Consider the following 26,047-nt stretch of genomic DNA (forward strand, 5'->3'; position numbering starts at 1 on the left):
CTACCTATTTTTGCATTGCGAGCTGTCCACGTGTGTGGTGCTAGGGGCGAAATGTGCACTGGCAGCACTCGTCGTTGAGTTTGGAAGATGTCTTTAGTGGGAGTAGGCCTATTTGAATGTGTAAAACACGTTGGACATGCTGGGCATTTTCAGTAGGCTATGCTTGGGGAAGTAGATCGATTATTATTTTCCTGCGTCATTGTTTCACCGTCGACCTTGCATCAGCATGCCAACGTTAGGCTACATTTGCCAAACTAACGTTGATGTGGTCCTGACATTTTGATGAATAGCATAATATCTCTACAAAATCGGGAGTAAATTGAATTGAATTGAAGTCTCCCAACAGGTCTTGCCAATCCATGAGGATACGGAAAATCTAGCACACCACACGCGGAGAAAGCGTTCCTTTATTAGAGAGGATACCTGCGTCTTTGTAAAGTGCTGCGCGCACGTTTGAGTGCCGGTTTTACAAATTACGGGGATAAACATGCCAGGTCCAAATTACTAACAGGAAAAGAGGGACGATGACAAAGGAGATGAATCGCCAGGAAGAAAGGGATGATCTTTCTCGCAGAGCAATGTTGTCTGCAAGAGCGAGTCTCGCCTGGTTTTGTGTATGGTTACGACACGCAATCCACCGCTGGACCAGCTGGCTATCAGCAATCGCCGCAAGAATCAAACCTGTTTCAAATCCTGGTCATCTCTCGTGAGTGTAGGGTAGGCCTACTGCATATAGTTAAAACATTGCTACGACCCAATTTGGCACACATGAGGGAACATCATTCATGGCCGTGAAGGCTAATATTTGGCGCAAAGTTATATCAATCCAAACTGCCAGCGTTTCTGTTCTTTGGACAGGCAAGACTCATAGTCTCCTGTGATTATTTAATTTCAAATAGATACGCATCTTTCGCGGCTCACGAATGTCAGAGCAGTTTGATGCAACAGCAGTTTGATGCAATTCTGTTTGATGCTGTGCGCAAAAATGACCATTCTCCTTCACCGGGGCAATGTGGATGCATGTCTCCCGCTGCCCGTCAACGTCTAAAGACAATGTCTCGTGATAGTGGTGGGACATGCAATGTCATCTCATAATCATCTCATATGCGATGTAGGCTATAATCTCGAAGCGTGCAGACGATTTCATCTTGGCCAGTCAGAGATGGCACCAGTTTTTTAAAATGTCTGCACCCTGTGCGCCGGGAAGGCTGTTTTCTTAAAACTAATAAAGAAACCTGCTTCATCATTGGCGGGTATGCAGTGACTTAACTGTTTGCGCAAGAGCCTCCAGTATAAGCACCTGTTCGGCGTGATCTAGCACAGTCGCAACAGTTGCAACCTCGCGCATGCAACTCCATTAAAACGTGGACTTCGGTATGAGGTCTCTGAGCAATATGAACCAATCGAGTCGGCTTTGCTATTAAGCAAAATACTTCACTTATGTCTACTTTACTAAGAGGTATTTTGTGTAGGCCTAATATTTGGAGACATCACCTTTCCCTTTCTGCAAAGCGCTTTCGGGAAGCACGTCTCTCTCTCTCTCTCTCTCTCTCTCTCTCTCTCTCTCCTGTCTCTCTCTCCTCTCTCTCTCTCTCTCTCTCTCTCTCTCATACACACACGCCAACTCGTCCAACTCTCCGCAAGACGACGGCTATGTTTAATGTCACATGGCTTGTCTTGTTGGATAGGCTACCAGGCAAATTTGCAAGCACCTTAAGTTTCGATTGTGCCGCTTGGAGAGGAGGCATTTAAATGTTACAATTTAGGCTATTAAAGTAGGCATCGCCTACACACGTTCCGATTTTTTTTTAAACTTTAACACGTTGTGCAAAATGAGTAATTTAAAACGCACCGGTTACTAAACCAGACCGGCTACTAAACGGGGCCGGTGTCTATTTTTCCGATTTTTCACAACACCCGGTTACAAAACGAGGCCGGCTACTATTAGGAGCCCGGTTACAAATCGAGGAAATACGGTAGCCTAATAACGGTCTGGTACACCCTCATGGCGCTGCTGCAGCGCATTGACATGGAGGAAACCTACAAAAAATATTATTATTTTAAATAATAAAATGGTTCAGACGGTATCTGGTGGATACTGCCACTGTTTAAGGCCATTTAACTTGTTGAAATTTAGCCTATAGGTCTGGAAAGGTGTTACAATATTATAATCTGGCCTATTCTCTGCAGTGCTTAGTATGTCTTAGTATGTCTGTAGAACGCGGCGACTCCCTCTATCTACGTCGGATTCTAAATGTTTGTTTAAAAGAAGCCGCCGTTATTTTTGACAAAGTTTTCTGAAAATGTTGTTTATGCAATAATTCGATATTTTGACATATATCACATCTAAATGTATGTATTGAGGTTCTTAAAATGAGATTTAGTGGTGTTTAACCTGCAAGTTACACTTTAAGGACCTGTAGGCCTACATTTTACAATAATAATTTAGAAAGCTACAACATCACAACATTTTGGGGGGAAAGCTTTAACTTTTGGCTTTAGCAGTTGATTTTGTTGCTCTTCTGTTTATTCTGTTGCAAATGCCAGGGTGTTTCACATGGATGGAGGGTGGCACAGTGTAGCCTTCTTTTGAAGATAAAATGTCTAGTTCACCAACTGTGAATCACACCATAGCATGTGAGGGGAAAACGATTTACATTTAGCAATAAACCAACCTAGGTAACAGCTCCTGCTTCACTGCCGCGTTTTGTGCTGCTAATCAAACACTCACAGACAAGAAGGAAAGTAGGCAAGGGGGCGGGTTGCTTGCAAACATGACCCGTGCATTCAGACAGTATCGAGTAAACCAACGAAACCCCTTCTGAGACTCATTCTTGTGCGTGATAGTATTCTCAAACACTTCAGCTACGGTTGTGCAAGGTGTTTCAAATTAAGTCAATTTGTGAGTGCAGAAGCACTCCAAGAAACCATCCCCAGTCAATCGTCCTGTTCCACTTTGATCTCGCACACCGCGCACTTCAAAAGAACGCAGCTGCACTTGCTAACAGGCTCCACACAACTCACGCATCGCGTAGTCATCATCATAATAAATTAGGGAAATGAAGTCATGTCGTACGCTCAAAAAACAATCTCGCGTCCATAATAACACACACACGGTCTATTCATGTCCACCACAGCACAACCAATCTTCAATGTCAACACCTTGACAAACAAGTGACAACAAAAGGCACCACGAAAAAACTTGAGCATGTTCATGTTAAAAGGCTACCCACAGCATAATAATTAGATGAATCTTACCTTAAAGCAGAATCACAAGTAGGCTGTGTTTTTCATGCAAGCTAGTTCCATTAAAAGCCCTGGGTGGTTGACATGAAGAAGACATTTTGTCCCAGTGTATTCAAACTACTTGAAGCTGCTACCCATCTGATGTTGAATATCCACAATGCAGCGATTGCAAACGGCTCAGCTGTCTGTCACTTGAACCGTCTTTCTTGCTACTTCTCGGCATTTTTTAAAATAATAAAGACAAAAAGCCAAAGACTGCCATGTTTTCTTTCCGATACGGCTAGAGATTTGAACAAGCCTTGCCTTGCTAGTTGTTGCTATCATAGCTGCCTGTAGGCAGAAATTGGCTACCTGAATTGTAACAATTTTTCATGTTGGGCGCTGTGATTGGCTCACATACTCCCGCCAGAGTCTAAAGGCTCTGCTTTTAGTCCCATTGACAAGCTATGTGACAACTTAAGACGCATGCGCAAACTTCTACATTGACAGCAATGAAGGCAGGCTAGGCAGAGGAAAAGCGAGCCTTACCGGGCTGCCTGGCTGGCATTCGAATGCTCTGATTTCACGCTACCTACCAGCAGCCTGTCTCTGCTACCAGCCGGGACTGCGCGTTGCCACGGCAACCTGCCCAAGCCTGAGCGCTTTGCTTCGTGCGATTACTTAGGTTTTTGATCGTTGTCCTGCGTATACTGTACTTTAAACAGCTCATAATTTATGCTGAATCAATGTTATTGTTGTGTATGTGAACTCTGAAGAATATTTTTTAAAACACGTGTTAGTTTTTATTTTTAAGACATTTATCCCAGGGTAGGCACTGCCTACCCTGCCTACCCTGACCGCACGTCTCTGGAATACACTCTTGACGGCCAAAGAGTTTGTGCTGTGATCGGCGAGAGAAGTAGGCTAAGCGCCAAAGCAGCTCGTGCCATTGCTGGCTATTGATACAGGGAGAGTGTGAAAGCCACCTTTAGTTTGCATTTGACGTAGGCCATAGGCTAAACGGTGGTCAAATCAGCAGCAAGAGGCAAAAGGAACAAATCGCCACCACTACAAAAGTACAAAACATCTAACAATAGCACAGCCATTTCACACCGCGGCAATTCAACTTTGGCAAAAGTTGATAGACAAGCCACGCACAACATTGGCTGTGCTACAGATACACCCCATAGCAAACTCCGAGGCTAAGATAGACTTCACCAGCAATAGGCAAGACCTAGCCTACCAATGTGCTACTACGAATCCAATCTCCACCGCAAGGAACAAAAGTCACTTCTTACCTGACACGATGCACAATTTTGGTGACATTCCCTTCTCCCGTCGCACTTTAAATTCACCTAATTCCTTGCTTAGTTGGTCCATGTTTGATCACCAAAGTGATGAGACTTCTCTTCACAACAAGTTAGCTCCTCCAGTGGTTTTAAGACCGTGTATGATGCATGGCCAAGCCAACATATCTCCGTTAATACCACTTTTATTACTACCTTGACACCACAAGCTAAACAAAACAAACATCTCTCCCGCGTCACTGGCTGCACCGTTCTACACCACTGTTCCGGTCTGGTTGGGGTCTAAAAGTTCATCACTCATTTCAAACCAAAATTGCATTCACATTTCAAACTACTTATAAGTATTAAAAAAGTAGAAAATATTCATATTTTGTGTTTCTATTTTAGAATAATAATGAGGGAAAAAAACTATGTCTGAATTTAGGGTAGGCCTAATACACAAGTGATGCAGTAGCCTAGGTAGAAAGGCTATGATGCAGCTGCGTCTGTTGTCCAGCACCCGGAGCACCCCACTTCCTGCGTCCCTGCCCAAACCCAAGTTAACGTAACTATAACAACTTGACTAGGCTTTTGATCCCTCTGTCTTTCAAGAACTTGTGGTTTTCTCCAGGAGGAAAATGCGAAGAAAAACGTAATTCAAATCGTTTTTAACAAAAACGGAAATCGTAAAAAAAAAAAATAATAATAATATATATATTTTTTTTTTTTTACATTTTCTGAAACTATGGCGGCCAAATTTAAACTATGGCGGGCCGCCATAGTTTCCTCAATGTATGGGAGACACTGAGTAACAACGACTCAGCCTTAAGAGCGTCGGTAACACTTTCTATGAAGCCCATATCTATAGCGCATTATGAGTGCATTTATAACAAATTATAATGCACATTATTATTACTTACAATGCATTACGACTACACCCATGATGTTTCATGATGCTTTATGTTAACAGTAATGAATAACCATGAATCTAGCTTATAATCCAAGGGTGTCATGAGTGTTCATGAGTGGATATAAACTACAGGCTGGCTGATGGGGCTTACAGTACATTATGATGCATCCATATGAACTTCACTTTACTTAGACACACATTGACGACTTATGATCTCACATGAACCATTATAGCATCGTATGCAGCCTTATGACAGTTTATCATCCAGGTCTGTGCATAGAGGGGTATAGGTACTCAAAATGTACTATAAGCCCCATCAGGCAGCCTGTAGTTTATAGCCAGTCATGAGCACTCATGACACCCTTGGATTTATAAAGCATTGTAAGCTAGATTCATAGTTATCCATTACTGTTAATATAAAGCATCATGAAGCATTATGATTGTAGTCATAATACGCTGTAAGTAATTATAATGTGTGTTATAATTTGTTATAAATGCGCTTATAATGTTGGCTTTAAGTAAAGTGTTACCAGAGCGTCTCCACACCAGTGGGTCATTTCCACTGCACATATTTTCCTGGTACAGCTCAACTCAGACGCCAACATTTTGCATTTCGAATTGTGCTCAACTCAGCTCTAAAGCCAGCTGGCTGGCTGAAGTGAGCTGAACAGTATGTTGACAATCAGCCCACTGATTGGACAAGAGGCGTGACCTCCCTTTTAAAAAAGGCACCATAACAAACTACGGATGTAGGCAGAAAGAGTAAAACGATTGCAGTTGCGAGTTGCTTTCTCCGACAAAGTATAGTCTTGTCGTTTTGTCCACATTCCTATTTCCACTTCTTTTTTATTACTATATATGTTATTAAAATATAAATCAGCTCTACTGGTGAGTCTCCATGGACATATATTTGATAAGTTAGCCTATTTAATAGGCTAACCAACTTTCTGCCCGAGAGTGACATGTAGCCTGCTATGTTCCCCAACATTGTTAATCATCATTGTCAACGAAAAAATTGCAAATTGCAAATTGCACCTAAATTTTGTAGACTATTCGTTAATTTCTCTTTGTTATATTTTCTGGTTTTTTTTGTTTTTTTTTTTACTAAAATTTTATACCATGTCAGTAAGTGATGATAGTCAGCATAAAACATTCTAACTTGTAACTTTCTTGCCAGCAACAAGTTGCCCCATTCCAATCAGTCTGTTAATCAGCGACTCCCCTCATCTGAGTACTATGGGAGTGATTCTCTAATTCGCCTAAACTTTTAAGTCCGTGGATTTTATTTGGCAATTCCACTAACTATTAACTGCATCCAATGATGTTTTGGACATTAGAAAACATTTATCTTTCATATAATACAGAAAGTGTAGACATAGCATTATTTCCCTCAGCAAGAATGAATATTTAATACTGGTTTTGGGCGTTTTCATGCCGTCCTGTTTTCCAAATGTCAGATTCAGTCTTCATATTAGCATGTAAAGAAACTTGTTTTGCCCAAGACGATTGCAAATGTTGATTCACAGTAATCATCACAATATGACAAAACTGTCAGAAAGACCACTGTCCTTTCCATTATACATGAAATTTGCCATTTTGTGTGTGTCCACGAAAACTGTGTTAACCGTGTCACGGTCTGAAACCTCCTCCATAAATCAGTAATGGTTTGGTCTTAGGCCATACGAATAACATCACGTGATGTCATAACCTCTTTGGCAGGATACGGGAAGACTTTTTGGTAAATTTTGAGCTCCATCCTTCCATAATTTAATCCATTCTTTTTCATGTTCTCATAGCGGGAAAATTGCCTGTCAACTGTGTTATCAACATATTCATAAGAATCTGAATTAGAAATCACATGTAGAAAAACACAGATAAAGCATACAGATACATGAATTGATTAAAGTGTACCTCCGGGATTTTGGACACCAGACCTCATTTCCGAGTCAGCCAGGGTGTAAACAATGTGTCCAGAACGTTTTTTTCACATTCCATGCAGTCCTTGTGAATTCTCATATCCATGTTGCTAAGCTAGCGCAAGTGAACGGATGTGGTAGTAGCCTGCCCCCAAAAATAGTCTCATCCCGTTTAAACAACATTCAAAACAAAACCGTTATTATACCATACTGCAAGTGTAAATGTCTGTCTTAGTAGAATGACGTTTGAAAATAAACCAACATTGCAATCATGTTTGATCACCATCAGCAATTTGTGTTCCGGTTTGAAAGCTTGACAGCCGCGGAGTGATATTCCTAGTACAAATCCTAGCTTCGTTTGACACATCCATAACTTTTCCATAGAGCGAACTCTTTTTCATCTTTGAAGTTTGTAAAACTGAACGGTTTTCCCCTCTCCCTGACCTCGCTCGCAAACATCAAGAGTAATATGCTTTCTGTCCGACTTTGTAAACATTTCGTAACATTGAAACATATGCCATAACAATGTTTGGTTGTTACTAGATGACCCGTGTGTCTACACAGCATGTTGGCGAACAGAACGCACACTCTTCTCCCTTTCATCCTCCCATTCCATCTCGTCTCAAAAAAACATTCCATGTAATAATAACTAGAGCTACGAGTGACATATTTCACAATGTCAAGCCAGATCATAGCGTTGCGTAACGTATGAGTCCATACGGCAATTCTAATGCCATTTGTTATAGCAATTACACAAAATAACAGTAAAGCAGTACAACATGCAAATCCAAAAAGTTTGCAAAAGTGAACGCTATTCCCCTCTCCCTGACCTCGCTCGCAAACACCAAGAGTAATGCTTTCTGTCCGACTTTGTCAACCTTTCGTAACATTGAATATGCCATGACAATGTTTAGTTGTTACTAGATGACCCGTGTGTCTACAGAGCATTAGATGTTGGCGAACAGAACAGTGCACCCATCTCTTCTAAATCCCTTTCATCCTTCCATTCCATCTCGTCACAAAAAAAACATTCCCTGTAATAACAACTAGAGTTACGAGTGACATATCCCACAATGTCAAGCCAGATCACATAGCGTTGCGTAACTTATGAATCCATAGGAATACGGCAAGTCATGTCTAATGCCATTTGTCACAGCAATTACACAAAATAACAGTAAAGCGTTACAACATGCCAATCCAAAAGGGTAACTTCTAGCCCAAGTTTTGGCTAACGTAGGCGAAGCCATTATACCACTGGGCTACCATCATAGAAGCAGAAAGCATAGCAAACCTGTTCTTCGGAGACTGTTGGTGCGCGCCACAAAATGTAGATCTGGGAATGCGGTTGGCACCACGGACACTTTTAGAGTTTTCCGTGTAGGTATTAGACTTCGAGAAGGACTTTGTGAAGTCGTCGGGACTGAAATGGTCACTGCAAAGCACCGGGGTAGCTTACGGAGCGTCTCCATCGGTGTGTTGATGTAGCCCTGCAGCCAGGAGCAAGAGTTTGGTTCTTTCAACATCTTTCACGGAAACCAATGGAAACTTGCGATACCCATCTGTGGGCTTTATTATTGCAGTTGGTATATACACACTGATGTACCATGGTGCGATGTCGTTGGGTTTTAATCCACTATTCGATCCGAAAGCAGTTGTAGAACTAGCCTTGATTTGCAATGTCTCTTGCGGGTCCCTGCAGTGGGTGGGTGGGCTACATCACAACTGAAGAGAGCAAAGTAAAATTCCGCCGACCCCGAGAAAATAGTCTCTCAACATGGCAAAATCCACGCAGTGCAAGGTTGGTTTAATTTCAAACTTCATTCTACTAAGACAAACATTTACACTTGCAGTATGGTATAATAACGGTTTTGTTTTGAATGTTGTTTAAACGGGATAAGACTTTATATTACTACTACCATATCCGTTCACTTGCGCTAGCTTAGCAACATGGATATGAGAATTCACAAGGACTGCATGGAATGTGAAAAAAAACGGTCTGGACACATTGTTTACACCCTGGCTGACTCGGAAATGAGGTCTGGTGTCCAAAATCCCGGAGGTACACTTTAATCAATTCATGTATCTGTATGCTTTATCTGTGTTTTTCTACATGTGATTTCTAATTCAGATTCTTATGAATATGTGGATAACACAGTTGACAGGCACTTTAAGGTGTTGTGGTGGAACTTCTGAGGTCCTCAGTTAGCACAACACCATAAAAATGGCTGAAATGTCAACGGTGTTACCGTCAATGGTGTTACAATTAAGTATGACAGTCAGGGTTGCCAGATGAGGCTGATGATTTCCAGTCCAAAAAATGATCAAAATCCGCCCTAAAAACCCGTCCAATTCTATTGATTTATATAGCAGTGGGAAGGTTTTTCTGATAGATGCCATTTTTACCCGCACACGGCCATCCTAAGCAGCCCAATTGGGCGGGAACCAGCCCAATCTGGCAACACTGATGACAGTTGAGGAGGAGTATGTTTTTGCCAATTTATATCCATATTGACAGACAAACAAACAAAATAATTTGTGTTCTAGGGAGATGGGTTTGTCTGCTCTGTTTTTTCTCCTAAAAAAGTGCCGACTTGTTCCCCTGCACTTTTGACCGTAACACAGTTGAGTAACACGATTGACTGTTTTGAAAGTGTTTTTGCGCTATTGATCCCTTATGTGTTGGAAAAATCCTATGAACATACACTAGGGATTATCTCTGGAGAAGGAAGTCTTGTGTAAGGAGGGTGACTATATTCAAATCAGACATTATAGGTATTTATGATGAAAAATGTTAGCCTAGAAATCTAGACGCCCCTAGCGACCGCAAATTGAATTTGCTCCCGGGGCAGTCTAACGGACCCCGGTCGTTTTGCGAGGCTGAAAGTTATCCGATGACAGGGCCAATCAAATCGCGAGGGGGGCCGGGCTACTTAGTAAACAGGAAACTTTCTAAGAAGAAGCATGGTGTCCGTCCGTGCTACGTACAGCACGAAACTGCACTTAATTTAAAAAGCCTGGATGATAATACATTTCGTGTCTGACATGGATTGATGTAATAATACACCATGAACTTATCGGACACAAATAGATCACAACACAATACCATTTGATCATTCGATGTTTTAAACTAGCTCGGTAAGCTAAGTTGAGCATTTTACAGGACCAGATAGTCACACGCTATTATCAGACCACTACTGTAGGTGTAGAATGAAATTGCTGCCCCAATTCCTAATAAGACACATGCCATTAAAAACGAGACATTTGGGAGCTTTGAAAGTCTTTGAGTAGCTTACTAAATAGGGAATGGCATAGTCTACCAAGCTAGTGGCTAGCTAACCTGTCGTCAATAACACAGAGCTAGGTATCCAGTCTTAATATAACCATTTAACAAGCCCCAAATGGCTCAACATTTCGCTGGTTGATCAAGGAGGGCCAAGTGGTTGAAAACGAGACATTTTTGAACTGTATAAGTGAAAACACGATTTATTAGGACACTTGTTTGTGGCTGTGGTCATCACATGCATTCACTGCTACAACGGCTCGAATTTGCCGCTCCACCTACAAAGGGGCCCTCGGTGGCTAGCTGACCTGACGCCAATAACACAGAGCTAGGTATCCAGCCTTGTATTATATGCCTGCCCCAAATTCTCAAAAGATCCATGTCATTAAAAACGAGACTTTGGGAGCTTTGAAAGTCTGTAAGTCGCTTACTAAATAGATGGGAATGACACCGAGTCTACCGAGCTAGCGGCTAGCCAATCTGTCGTCAGAGCTAATATCCAGCCGTGTATTAGTTATGGGGAGCTAGCTAGCTAACACCGAACATGCCATGTTGACAACAATCATAAATATAACCATTTAACAAGCCCCAAATTGCTCAACATTTCGCTGGATGATCAAGAAGGGCCGTGTGGTTGAAAACGAGGCATTTTTGAACAATGTAAGTGAAAACACGATTTATTAGGAAACTTGTTTGTGGCTGTGGTGATCACACGCATTCACTGCTACGACGGCTCGGAGTTGCCGCTTCACAAGACAGCTGTGACGTTACACAGAAGTGTGTGGGGATTGGTTGTTTGCCATCCAATTGCGTGGCGTTGAGTGCTGATGCAACCGTTTATCCCGCCCACACTGCTGCCCAGCCCTCCTAGACCCTGGTACAGCTTTTTGCTGTACGGGTCTGGCTCGCTAGGCTAGAAAAATGTGTCAGTCTGTATCACAGTGACTCATAAAATCCTACTTATGAAGCTCAACAATCACATTTTCTATATCAGTTGCACAGATTAATGACAACATTACTGCTAAGGGACATAAGCACTTTCAAACATATATTGTTTAAACTCTGTAGTATTTTTATATATGTTTGAAATTACATAGTATTTGTCCATAACACTGTTGACAAAATAATTAAGCAAATGTTCGCTTTCATTAGAGTATTTATCAAATGATTTAAGATTAAGCTTGGCAATTTGTTTGTTTGGAAACTTAAATATATACACTATGTAAACATCTAGGTCATTTAGTTGAAAAAAAATACTGATAATTGACATTTTGCTTTTGCCAAAGTGTAGGGGAATCGTAGAATCACTCGTGGGCTGCTATGCCATAATTCAATTATTGCCTGCACTTGTCAAATTCCTGATTACTGCAGTCACATGGTATACTGGTGGGGGAGCAGAACCACAGGCAAGGTACTTCTGTGATAGTGTGGGATGAAGAGGGGACAAGTACCACAGTCAGGGTACCTCAGTGATGGTGTCAGGAAGATGAGGGGACAGGACAGTAACAAGTATAGTCATGGAGGAGGATGGGTGAGAGCACTGCTGTTTTTGACGGGGGGCAATCGCTATTCCGACATAGCGCTATTCCGACATGCCGCTATTCCGACACTTTTTAGGGGTTAGGGTTAGGGATGTCGGAATAGCGGCATGTATCAATAGCGGCATGTAGGAATAGCGGCGGACGGTGGAAAACGTGTCGGTATTCCGACAATAGACATTAACGTCGGAATAGCGGCATGTCGGAATAGCGCCACGTAACCGTTGTTGTAGATGTTAACATTCTTGACCATAAAGCCAAATACATTGTCACTGTACAACCAAAGCCGCCGATTTTTCACTGTAAATTTGACGTGATTTTTTTTACAGTGTGGCTCGCTATCTACAGGTATACCCTCGTAGGCAAAAATATGCCATGTGATTGTGCGAAGTCCACAATGCTGGTCAAACGAATGAAATCCCAATAATTATATTTAATATTAATCAAAGTTGTGCAGTGGGTTGTGGCAGTTAGGCTGTAAGCGAACCATTCAAATATACAAGGGGGTGCGCAGGAAAACAAAGTTTGAGAACCGCTGCTTAAGAAAAGCAGCTGAGCTGGATATCCTCAACAGTAACCCATGCCAGTGAGGGTACATTTCAACCATCAATATCATGTGTTCATCATTGGCTCACTTTATCTGCAGAAGTGCATGTGGAAACAGTGCAAAATAGAACAAGGAAAACTGAAAAAATGCTCTGCAAATGTTTTTCGCTGGTGTAGACACTTTTTAGCTTTCCATAATGTCAGATGGTCCCTTAGGTGCAGCCTTAGGTGCCACCTTCTTGGGGGCTGCACGTTTTCGAATGGAAAAGCCAACCATTCTGATTTGACAGCCCTGCTCAGCTCAACACAGCGCAACACAGCACAGCACAGCAAAGCTGGGTTTAGGTAGAAAACGTATTAGATGCGTAAATAGATATGACGTAATTTGGCTGCGTGTGCATCATTGGAGCAGAATCAATCATGCACCATTGGTTCGTTTGTATTTTTGCCTACGAGGGTATACCTGTAGATAGCGAGCCACACTGTAAAAAAAAATCACGTCAAATTTACAGTGAAAAATCGGCGGCTTTGGTTGTACAGTGACAATGTATTTGGCTTTATGGTCAAGAATGTTAACATCTACAAAAACGGTTATGTGGCGCTATTCTGACATGTCGCTATTCCAACGTTAATGTCTATTGTCGGAATACCGACCAGACATGTTGTTCTAGACACATTTGTGCGTACATATCGTGCCTTCAGAGGATCCAAGTTCACGGAACTGTACCGAATTTTGACTAAAACATTGCGCTGCACATGCATGACTAAAAATCGCTCAATAGTCTGATAAAAAAAAACCCAGAGAATATCCAGAGAGCGCAGGCTATGCAGTGCCAAACTCTAACATTTGGAGAGAACCTACGCTATCAAACTCGTATCCTGTGCATCCCGTTAGTGCATTGTTGAGCCTATCCTCTATTTTCTCATGTCAAGATTCACGGTTTTTAATCCAATATTTGCTGGATAGTACAGGATTTTTGTTCTTTCTGCTGCGCTGAAGGTGAAAGTTTTGGCTCTTGCGTCTGTTAACTTAGGCTACTAATCGTCTCGAAGGACATCTTGGAGGCTGCTGGTGTGGCTCAGTTGCAGAAGAAGTAGCCTAGTTCAGATACACCACGTTGTTCCGTGAGGTGCGTATCCAGTTGAATAACTTAGAAGGTGAGAAAGTGGATTGCACTTCTGGTTCTTCTTTTCATCTTTTTATTTTTTACATAGCAGCAGAAGTGGAGACACTGACGAAGGCAGCAGCCAACACGTTTGTCTACACTCTTGCTGCTATGTAAAAAATAAAAAGAAGAACCCGAGTGCGATCCACTTTCTCACCTGTATTCAACTGGAGACGCACCATATAAGAGCGCGGTGTATCTGAACTAGCCTACTAATACAATATTTGCGAAATAGGCTATAGGCTAATGCCCGAGTTAACCAGCCATCTCTGCTAACTTTTGCCCTGCCTGGCGCAACCTGCCTTTCGTTTAACAGTTGACTGGATGAGATGATGCTGAAGCAACACAGACTGCTGCAATGAGTAGCCTATTGAATGAAGTCGATAGGCTCATTTAACCTGAAGCAGTAGCTTAACGTAGCCTATGCATTTGCCACCCAACTGTTGTCATTTATTTGCATGGTATTGTGTCTTACTAGATTTAGGCTATAAACCCGTGGACAGACTGGGGAGCGACGAAAACAGGCTACTTATGGACAGCATTGAAACTGAAACGTGCAGAAATGAACATCAAGCTTTTAATAATTTGCCGAAATTAGGCTACTATTTCACAACAGACGTGCAAAGTAGACGTGAACTAGGGCCTACGATGTAACAACAAAACAACATAACAAAAATAAACGTCAATTAATGCAGGCAACCGCTCCTGTTTTCACGCAAAGCAAATATTCTGCACCGCTTGTCAATCATTCTTGCCATTCCACGGGACACGCGTCAAACAAAGTCGATTTTCTCTGTGAAAAATTAATTCTGAGATGTAATTTAAATTTTCAGAATGTAAAGAAGGCATGTGGCTCGCAAGATATACAATTTTTAAATCCATCGCTCCGCCCATGAATTAAGGCATTGGTCGTATCCGTGGAAAAGTCAGATTCGCCCATAGGCGCCCATTATAAAAGTCTCCTATCAGGTCTCCTAAAGGGGCGTGGCCGACGTCATAAGTGAAACAGGAAGGAACGTCGAGCTGGCCGTCTCTGCATTTAAACCGTCTCTGGTATTATCATTATGGCCATTGCTCTGGCACAATGGCAAAAAGTGCTTTACTTTGGATGAGAATGTAAATAATGTTATTATAGAAAACTAGCTCGACTGAAAGAAGTAGAAAACAAAAGAACACTGTGAAAATCTGTTGATAGATATGAGATTTACCAGCATACACTACAAGGTCTACAAAAGTATTTCAATCATATATTTCCGAGATTTAAGTTTGGAATAAAAATAAAAGGAATAGTATAACTACCAAAGTCATGTGCCGTGTACTGTTCTTGTTGTGTTGCATCAAATAATTTATTTTGAAGTGTTTTTTTTTCCTTAGAAGTTGTTTCATGTTTGACTTACAGCTTCACTCAAAATAAATAAATAAAATAAATTACCATCTTAGACAGGTACTGTTTGTAATGGACCAATGACACAGACAGAATGACAGGATGATGCAGAAGTGGTAGGGGAATAAAGTTCTGCAAAAACCTCCTTTTGACCCAACATTATTAGGGGAGACTCACAATTGCTCTTTGCCCAGGGTCTCAGATTTCCTAGAACCGCCATTGGTGTTTGGCACCCCCTAGGAAATTTAGTTTTTCCCTGTTTACCGAAAACCCCAAAATCGGACTTAGGCGGTTTTGGTAGCAAGCCGACGATATTAAAACAATAAAAGACCTGAAATATTTCAGTTGGTGTGCAATGAATCTAAAATATATGATTTTTTTTTTTTTTTATCATTACATTGTGGAAAATAATGAACTTTATTACAATATGCCAATTTTTTTAGAAGGACCTGTATATATACTGCAATATTAAAATCAGCGAAAGCTCAAAGCATGGGAAGTTGTACAGCCAGCAAAATAAATAAACTGGGGTAGGCTATCCACAAAATTCAGTTTTAACGCCCTAAAGGACGGCACCGCACGGAGAAAACAATCAACCATCCAAATTGAAGTGCGTAAAATTTGAAATCATAGGTGGACTCCCTGTCGGAACGGAGGCAGAACTAACGAGGCAACTCAAAGAAAATGTGCAGCCTACCAGAGATGAAACCCTGTCGACAAAGAGTTATAAAGAATGCTAAACAACATGTTCAGAACTAGGCATGAGAAAACAAGCAACCAGCAACACCAACTCCAGCAAAAACTGAGCAGCATAGAGTTGAGAGGAAGTGGATAGACTTTAAATGGCGTGCCGAAGCTGTGTGGCCAATCAGTAGGGAAGAAAGATTATCAGCTGCGGGAATGCACCTGGATCAATTAGGAATGAATTAGATGAAGGGGAGGGCGGCAAGCTTCTTGACTACCATGGCCTGGCCAGAACTGACGTTGGTACTTTAATATAGTTGGTGGAAGGAAATAGAACTGAGACAGAGCTGTGTTTACCAGTATGCATATTTGTGTATGTGCATGTGTGTATCTGCATGTGTGTGTGTATGTGCATGTGTGTATTTTGCTTGTGTGTGTGTGTGTATGTAATGTGTATGTACAAACGTAAGTCAGAGAGCTGAAATGACAACAGACTTACTGTAAGTGCATTATGCACATGCACATCTTCGAGAGTGTGTGTGTTTGTGTGTGTGTGTATGTGTGTGTGTCTGTGTGTGTGTGTGTGTGTGTGTGTGTGTCTGTGTGTGTGTGTGTGTGTGTGTATGTGCGTGTGTGTGTCCACTAGGAACTAGTACCAGTTTTCCACCAAAACCCGGCTGTGCTGTGCTGTGCTGTGTTGCGCTGTGTTGAGCTGAGCAGGGCTGTCAAATCAGAATGGTTGGCTTTTCCATTTGAAAATGTGCAGCCCCCTGAGAAGGTGGCACCTAAGGCAGCACCTAAGGAACCATCTGACATTATGGAAAGCTAAAAAGTGTCTACACCAGCGAAAAGCATTTTTTCAGTTTGCGCTGTTTCCACATGCACTTCTGCAGATAAAGTGAGCCAATGATGAACACATGATATTGATGGTTGAAATGCACCCTCACTGGCATGGATTACTGTTGAGGATATCCAGCTCAGCTGCTTTTCTAAAGCAGCGGTTCTCAAACTTTGTTTTCCTGCGCACCCCCTTGTATATTTGAATGGTTCGCTTACAGCCTAACTGCCACAACCCACTGCACAACTTTGATTAATATTAAATATAATTATTGGGATTTCATTCATTTGACCAGCATTGTGGACTCGCACAATCACATGGCATATTTTTGCCTACGAGGGTATACCTGTAGATAGCGAGCCACACTGTAAAAAAAATCACGTCAAATTTACAGTGAAAAATTGACGGCTTTGGTTGTACAGTGACAATGTATTTGGCTTTATGGTCAAGATTGTTAACATCTACAAAAACAACAGTGCTCTCACCCATCCTCCTCCATGACTATACTTGTTACTGTCCTGCCCCCTCATGTTCCTGACACCATCACTGAGGTACCCTGACTGTGGTACTGGTCCCCTCCCCATCCCCCACCATCACTGAAATACCCTGCCTGTGGTACTGCTCCCCCACCACAGTACCATGTGACTACAGTAATCAGGTGTTTGCAAGTGCAGGCAAAAATAGAATCATGGCATATCAGCCCATAGTACTCAGGTGAGGGGAGTCACTGATTAACAGACTGATTTGAATGGGGAAACTTGTTGCAGGCAAGAAAGTTACAAGTTAGAATGTTTTGTACTCACTATCATCACTTTCTTACATGGCGTAAAACTTTAGTTAAAAAAAAGAAAATATAACAAAGAGAAAATAAACAATAGTCTACAAAATTCAGGTGCAATGTGCTATTCTTGTGCTTTCGTTGACAATGATGATTAAAGGGACACTGTGTGAGCTTTTTAGTTGTTTATTTCCGGAATTCATGCTGCCCATTCACTAATGTTACCTTTTTCATGAATACTTACCACCACCATCAAATTCTAAGTATTCATTATGACTGGAAAAATTGAACTTTTCATACATGAAAAAGGGGATCTTCTCCATGGTCCGCCATTTTGAATTTCCAAAACAGCCATTTTTAGCTGAAAAAATGACTCTACTTGGACCATACTAGAAAATATTTGTTTATTACTTGGTAAACTTTAATGTGAAGATCAAATTTGGCAATAAGCAGCCCAGTTTCAATGAGCAGCATAGTTGCAGTACCTTTTTGACCTCTTCCTGCACAGTATCCCTTTAACAATGTTGGGGAACATAGCAGGCTACATGTCTCTCTCGGGCAGAAACTCCACTTTTATTATTTTATCATCTCCACAATTTAATTCATTTATAAATCACTCTTTTCTAAATAAACATTTCAACATCAAAGTTGGTCATCAAATATATGTCCATGGAGACTCACCAATAGAGCTGCTTTATATTTTAATAACAGATATAGTCATACAAAAGAAGTGGAAATAGGAATGTGGACAAAACGACAAGACTATACTTTGTCGGAGAAAGCAACTTGCAACTGCAATTGTTTTACTCTTTCTGCCTTCATCCGTAGTTTGTTATGGTGCCTTTTTTAAAGTCCCGCATGAAGACATGGGGGGTGAGGTCACGCCTCTTGACCAATCAGTGGGCTGGTTGTCAACATACTGTTCAGCTCGCTTCAACCAGCCAGCTGGCTTTAGAGCTGAGTTGAGCTGAGTTCTTTTTTGTCATTAAAGTTTTTTTTTACTTTTCTTTTCTTTCAACAACACAAATACATACAAATGACATTCAAAAACAGAAAGAAAAAAACCCCCACAAACAAACATCGGCAGCAACAGAACATGACAGCACTCAACTACTCATTCACAGACACATCAATATACACACCCACACTCAGAATACATATCACATATCACACCCCAAATCCCCTACAAATTTCCACCAACACTGTAATCAAAATACACCCATGCCTGACTACCCTTACTTGGCTCCTTCTGCACCCTTGCAATCATGACTTCATAGGCAGCTGTCTCTGACATAAGTTGAAGCCACTCTTTAATTTCTGGTCTATGTGGGCTCTTCCATTTACGAAGAATAATTCTGGCCGCTACCAGAAAACCTGTCATTATTAGTCTACCTTCAGCTTTTGGAATTCCCTCTGGCATCAATGATTTGTCTCCTAAAAGGCAAAATTGTGCAGACTCTGGTAGAGGTTGACTGAGCCAGTCCTCAATTTTTTTCAAAACCGCCTTCCAAAAGGGCATTATCAAGGGGCAATCCCATAATGCATGGAGAAGTGTACCCACCTCTTTGTTACACTTCCAACATTTATCATCCTTTGTTAAACCCATTCGACATAACTTACTTGGTGTAAAATAATACCTATGTACAATTTTGTAGTGAATACATTTATTGGTAACACTTTATAATAATGTTCCTTAGTAAAGACTCAGTAAATAATTAACTAATGATGAATAAAACATTAACAAATGTTTTTATTATTAACTAAGCTTTATTAATGCTTTATAAAATATCTACAAATGATATATTCAAGATTTTACACACCTTATAACAGACTATTTTATTCATTTACAAGCAACTTGTAAATGTTTGATAAATATGAAATATTAACATAACATTTCCTAGTCATTTACAAGCATTTGTTTACATTTCCTAATCATTTACAAACGTTTGTTAATGTTTTGTTCATCAATAGTTAATTATTTATTAAGTCTTTATAATGCTTTTTTGCATCCATTATTCTAAAGTGTTACCAATTTATTCCTGGCATCCCTTGTAGCCCTTCCCACATTTGAAATAATACTTTCCCACACCTCTTCATCAATGTCTGTATCAAGATCTGAATCAAGATCTTTCTGCCAGATAATTCTTAAATTTTCGCACATTTTTGTTTGAATTTTCGACATTTTGTTGTAGAAAACAGAGGCAGAGTGTAAGTGTATAATAGGCGGAGCATTAAAAAACTCCTGCATCACATTTTCTTTTTTGTTCTCTCTTCTTAAGCCAAAAACAGCTCCTACTGAACTTCTCATGAGTTGAGCTGAGTTGAGCGCAAGTGGAAATGCAAAATGTTGGCGGCTGAGTTGAGCTGTACCGGGAAAATATGTGCAGTGGAAATGACCCATAAGTTAAAATAAAGCTAATGGGGATCCTTTAATAAAATAAACAACTAAAATATACCCTGCCTGTGTGTGTGTGTGTGTGTGTGTGTGTGTGTGTTTGTGTGCGTGCGTGCGTGCGTGCGTGCGTGCATGTCTGTTTGTTGTTCCTACCCAGCCAGTACTCTCCGTCCTTGTTCCCGAAGCCTTCCTTGTAAGCATCCCAGGGCCTGTAGAAGCTGACAGTTCCATCCACTCTTTTCAGGATCACCTGAGGGGAAAGGAACAGGCTTAAGATTATCACTTTATTCCAGTAAGACACAACCCCTGGTTAACAGAAGGGAGAGAGTCTGGAGGCTAACAATGAACATTAGAACACTTAATTGCAGTAATCCATGCCCCCATTATGAAACAGCTGCTACTAGAATGGCAATGATGACCAAGTTGAAATGTACTACTAAAGGCCCTGTGAACTGTCATAGTTGAAGAGTGCTATGGATGGTAGTGACAGCGGAACAGGTGGAACAGCGTGTGTTAACGGGCTTTACTTTTAAAATTGACCAACAAGGTTTTTTTTTAAGTCTTAAGTCTTTAAGTCTTTAAGTAAGGGATATGTTACAAGGGACACTGTCCACTTGTTTTATGTTATTTACAGAGAGAGAGAGAGAGAGAGAGAGAGAGAGAGAGAGAGAGAGAGAGAGAGAGAGAGAGAGAGAGAGAGAGAGAGAGAGAGAGAGCATAATGTGTATAAGTGCTGATTGATTCATTAACCAGTTGCCTACCGTCCACTGTCCCTTGTGGCTTTTGTGAGCGTCGTCATCTGTGCAGCCCATGTCACAGTACACGGACACCGGCTGGTCAGCTGTTGTCGGGTAGATGGTGTACACACCGTTGTGCTTGGAGCCATTCTGGTAAACGTCCTGACAGTCGAAGGGTAGCGGGCTGTGAACCAACGGGTGGGACATCGCCACCAGGGGGAGTAGTAGAGTCAACAGACAGACGCGCTGTGGAGAAGACAATTCCTAAACTTAGACACTTAGACATCCAACAGGGCTGTGGAGAAGACAAGTCCTAAACTTAGACACTTAGACATCCAGACGCGCTGTGGAGAAGACAATTCCTAAACTTAGACACTTAGACATCCAACAGGGCTGTGGAGAAGACAAGTCCTAAACTTAGACACTTAGACATCCGGCAGGGCTGCAGGGAAGACATGTCCTAAACTTAGACATCCAACAGGGCTGTGGGGAAGACAATTCCTGGACAGACACACTTTTAGACATCCAGCAGGGCTGTGGGGAACACAATTTCTAAAGTTAGACATCCAGCAGGGGGACTAGTAGAGACGACAGACGAGAGGAAGACAATTCTTAGACTATTATATCGTCACAGGGCCCCAGGATAAATAGATAGGGCCCCCATACCTTCTGCCAAGGTCATAATAGGGCTGCCACCTGCAGGGGGGCCCTAGGCCTACAGGCAAATGCCCTCCTTGTCCTCCCTATAGCTACGTCCCTGGTCATTCATTTTCTCATAGGCAGTGTGTGACTTTATACATACAGATTTTTGACTCTGGTGACTGCTGTGATTGATCAATGACCCTGGCGGAAAGGCAGGGTGATGCAGCTGTGGTAGGGGAGTAAGTTTATGTAAAAATCTCATTTCGACCAAATTCGGACTTAGGCAGTTTTGGTAGCAAGCCGACGACATACAGATTTTTGACGATATGGACTTATATTATTGTTTTCTTTGCCTTTTTGGATTTTGGAAACATTGTATCGTGTGTGTTATTTTGACCATTTGAGATTTTCTGCAATTAATTGATCTAAATGACAATATTTTCTTTCAGAATTCGGAGGAAATGTTCCCAGTAGTTTATAGAATAAAATAACAATGTTTGTATTCAAGATTCAAGATTCAAGATTCAAGGAGTTTATTGTCATTGTCAATGAAGTCAACGAAATTGTGGGTGGAGCAACAACACTGCGTAGTAGTAAATAATAAGTATAGTAATATATTAATATTATTAGTAATAAATAAGTAAAGTAAATAATAGTAATAATATGAGTATTAACAAATTAATCAAGTAAATCAAGAAAACAGTAAAATAAAATAAAAAATGTGATCCTCTCCCCACAATTCAAAGTTAATAACCCAGTGCTGTTGATATTTTTAAGGTGCACACAACACACACACACACACACACACACACACACACACACACACACACACACACACACACACACACACACACACACACACACACACACACACACACACACACGTATGCACACATGTATGAATACACAAAATCAATAGGATGTTACAGTAGGCCTAAGTGCCTACTCAAGTTTTACTCAATCCCATACCTATCCATAACAAAATAAAAGAAACTGAACATTTTTAAGTGGTCTCTCAATTTTTTCAGCGGCTCTATGTCCAACTACTTTTATAAGTGGCTTATAGTATTCGGGGTCTATAGGGCATTATTACAATGTCAACTAATTAAGGCCTTATTGGCAGAAATACAAGACATTTGTGAATACACAACTAAAAAGTATTGTAAAAAGTATTTTTTTGCCTAGCACATGCCTTACGGTAAAAGGCACTGGTACAAATATTTAGGTCTGAGTATCACTGGCTAACATGTGAATCTCAAAATTAAGTGTTACAAAATGAGTAGGGCCTATATGCACAATACAAAATCCATAAGGGATTTTTCGTCATTTTTCGGGAAGATTTTCACCCTTGATTGTCAAATTTTGCATGACCCTCCCCTAGTAACCGTGCCTATGACATTGTCAAAAAATGCATTACCCATTATAAAATGTTACCAACATGTGTTGTTTACTTTGCTCAACACGTCTTATAAGGCACTGATACCAATATTTAGCTAACATGTGAATCCTAAAATAAAGTGTTACCATGAATACAATAAATAGGGCATACATAAACAATACAAACACCATGAATACAGTATGACATGAGACTCACCACCATGGCTGAGGAGAGCTGCTCTTCTGTGAGGATGAGTAAGGTCTTCTCTTCACTTTTGCCTTGCTGCTGCTGCTGAGGCACAATGAAACAACCTTGAGATGCTGTCCTTAAATACTTGAGGAGAAGGAAACACACAGGATAAATAACACATGTACAGGTGACCAAAATATTTTCTGAGATTTTTAGATTAGATTAGATTAAACTATATTCATCCCCAAGGGGAAAATTTTTTTTCCCGGGTTGCCCTGTAGATTAAAAAGAGAAGTGAAAATAGAAATCGATTTTTGAAAAAAAAATAAGGGTGATCATGCAGACAAGTCAAGGAGTTTCTCTTTGTCCTTAATGGACAGATTATAAAGTTGTATGGATTTTGGACATATAGTTTCCCCTGTCTTGTCTGTCCTGCATTTCAGTGCCCTCAGCCTCCAGCTGAACATCCTCTCCTGTTGGATAATGGTGCACAGTAAAAAATATTCCTGTGATGTCACAGTAACTTACTGGCTTATAATTGCATTCATTTCAGAGTAGTTTACTGTGGCCATCCTCACAGTTTACACAGTAGTTTACTGTGGCCACACCACAGTAAGTTACTGTCACCCTTCCCACACTACCATGATCCCGCCCCTCCATTCATCACCACAACAGAGGTAGCTACCATGTTATTGTGGCACCTCCCATTCCCCACCACGACTGAGACAACTGTGGCATGGAACCACTCCATCACACTGCTCTCTTGAGATGATAGTCAGAACTGTCCATAACTACAGAAAGACACAACTAACTGCACTGTGTGCAATATTGCGATCATTTGATATTTGCAGCTTCCTGCATGATAGTACATTTACCAGTGTGCATGGAATATTCTGGGGGAGCATAATTAAACAAAGTTGATATTTCCTAGTGAAGGAAGCAACAGAGCAAACAGGATACCTGTTACCATAATATCCAGTAACAACCAAATAGCTAGCCAGCCAACAAACCTGTCTGCCAGCCAACCAAAAGAGTCAGTTGTCAGCTAGCCAGCCAAAGAGCCCGCTAACCAACCAACACCCAGTCAGCCAACTAACCAACAAACAAGTCAGTAGTATAGCCAGCTAACAAACCAGTCAGCCAGTCAACCAAAAGAGTCAGTTGTCAGTTAGCCCGCCAAACAGACGGCCAACAAACAGCCAGTTGGTCGGTCAGTTAGCTAACTAACCAACAAGCCGGACAGAGAGCCAGCGAACCAGCACTGTGTTGTGCCATTTAGGCAAGCAACTCAAGCATTGTGACAGTCTGAGTTTATATAGAGGTGAAAGTGAACTATGTGACTAGAGTGATTAGCTTTGGCAGCTGCAGGCAGTAATTCAATCATGTTGTGACAGTCCATTGCACTCAAGTGAGGTCAGGTACTAATTGACCTTTCCGCGGCCAAACCCCCAAAACAGTAACTGACCAATCATAGAAAGTGAAAGTGAAACTGAAAGCCCATTGAGAAACTCCAACTCCCATTGTCATTGTGACACAGCACTCCACAACACACAAGTGAATACAATGAAATTGCATTCATGCCTCACCCGTGCAAGGGAGCAGAGCGGTGGGACGGTACCATGCTCAGGGTACCTCAGTCATGGAGGAGGATGGGGGAGAGCACTGGTTAATTACTCCCCCCACCAACCTGGCGGGTCGGGAGTTGAACCAGCAACCTCTGGGATGCAGGTCTGACGCCCTAACCGCTCACCCATGACTGTCCTAGCATAGCAACCGTTACTAAGCTCGGGACCTTAGTCAAGCTAGCCATTTTGATGAATGGAAGTCTATGAGAGAGATCCCGAGTTTGAAAGATAAAATGAAATGTTGTGCGTATGGCGTGTGTAATTCCGACAACGGAGATCCAAAAAGGCTGGAGGGAGGGGTTACATTTCATCCCTTCCCAAAACCAAAGATCGAGATGGAGAAATGCCTGGTGTGAACTAAACAATGTGGACGACCCCACCACCAGCAGCATGTAAACAGAAGCCACTATGCAAGCTAAGGTAAGAAGCTTAATGCCGCTAAAATCCACCTACCTCTTTGAAAACGTGATAATACCAATACTTCAAATACAATTTAGTAGCACTACCTTTCATTTTTTGGGCAGGTGGAACTGTGTGGATGATCCTAATAACACATAACTGGATTGAATGGGTTACCCTGATTTAGCATAGGCTAACTGTACGTTTATTGTCACTGTTGACTGTTCTGTTCATATTGTGCATGCATGCATGCAAGTAGCAACCAAAGTAATGTTAATGTTGTGTACAGTTAAAACGTTTATCTTGTACAATGTAGGTGGTGGGTCCAGTCTCATATCTTGTCAGTTTGTTGGTGTTAATGAGTGGCAACTTTATTTCTGCTTATATAACCCCCTGACAACCCATTAATCAATATTTTGGCTGTTGCCATCCTCAAAACTTGCACATTTATTTATAAAAATGACAACAAAAACTAGCCGGCCGAGTGACGTCACGTCAATGCAAAGTCAACGAGGCAGAATACAGCTAGCGCGTGCATGCTACCCGGAACCGTCAGATTTCATGGCAAAAAGTTACAAGTTGGGGGGTAAGTGGGCTCACTTGTGTACATGCAAAAAAAAAATATTTTCTCTCAAACTTTCAGAAGTGCTCTTTTTCGCTGTTAGTGTTCAGTTGTCTGACCTTCATTAGGCAACGAGAGATAAATGTCAAAAAGAGGACAGGTCTGTTCACTCAAAGCAATAACGGGGCTTAAATGTTATCTAGGACCAAAACACAATCGTATTTAAGCTATGTACACACTGTGTTGGGATATTGGGTGAGTAATGTGTGCAAACGACCGTTCGCCGTTTGCTATCTCGCTGGGTCTGCCTGCTGTCTGCCGCGAGAGACAGGCCAGGCCGCGAGGTTTGAAAGGCGGGTGAGAAACGTAGTTAGCCCCAGGGAGAATCTAATGGGAGTATCCGTGACCACACCCCTGGCGTGATATTCCGCGCCGCGGATTCCGCCTGGGCTGTTTCCCAGGGGGACTAGCTGTCATTCCGTGATTGTTGAAGTGGTGTTTCAATTCGGAGGGTCTGTGTTCCAAGCCAGTGTTTCTCAACCTTTTTTTAGGCGAGGCACCCTTTCAAT

The 26,047-nt window shown here is 41.5% G+C and overlaps 1 protein-coding gene across 1 annotated transcript in view; it reads right to left on the reverse strand.

Moving 5' to 3' along the window:
• LOC134457627 (microfibril-associated glycoprotein 4-like) overlaps positions 1–20,330 on the reverse strand; it is a 31,511-nt gene extending 11,181 nt beyond the window's left edge. Inside the window, exons 1-2 of the mRNA XM_063209633.1 lie at positions 20,313–20,330; positions 20,100–20,196 (exon numbers count right to left, since the gene is read on the reverse strand). Of these exons, the coding sequence (XP_063065703.1) occupies positions 20,100–20,196; positions 20,313–20,330 (115 nt within the window). The remainder of the gene's footprint in view (positions 1–20,099; positions 20,197–20,312) is intronic.
• Positions 20,331–26,047: the final 5,717 nt, after the last annotated feature.

Source organism: Engraulis encrasicolus, chromosome 1 (assembly GCF_034702125.1).
Source record: "Engraulis encrasicolus isolate BLACKSEA-1 chromosome 1, IST_EnEncr_1.0, whole genome shotgun sequence".
NCBI classification, from domain to species: domain Eukaryota; kingdom Metazoa; phylum Chordata; class Actinopteri; order Clupeiformes; family Engraulidae; genus Engraulis; species Engraulis encrasicolus.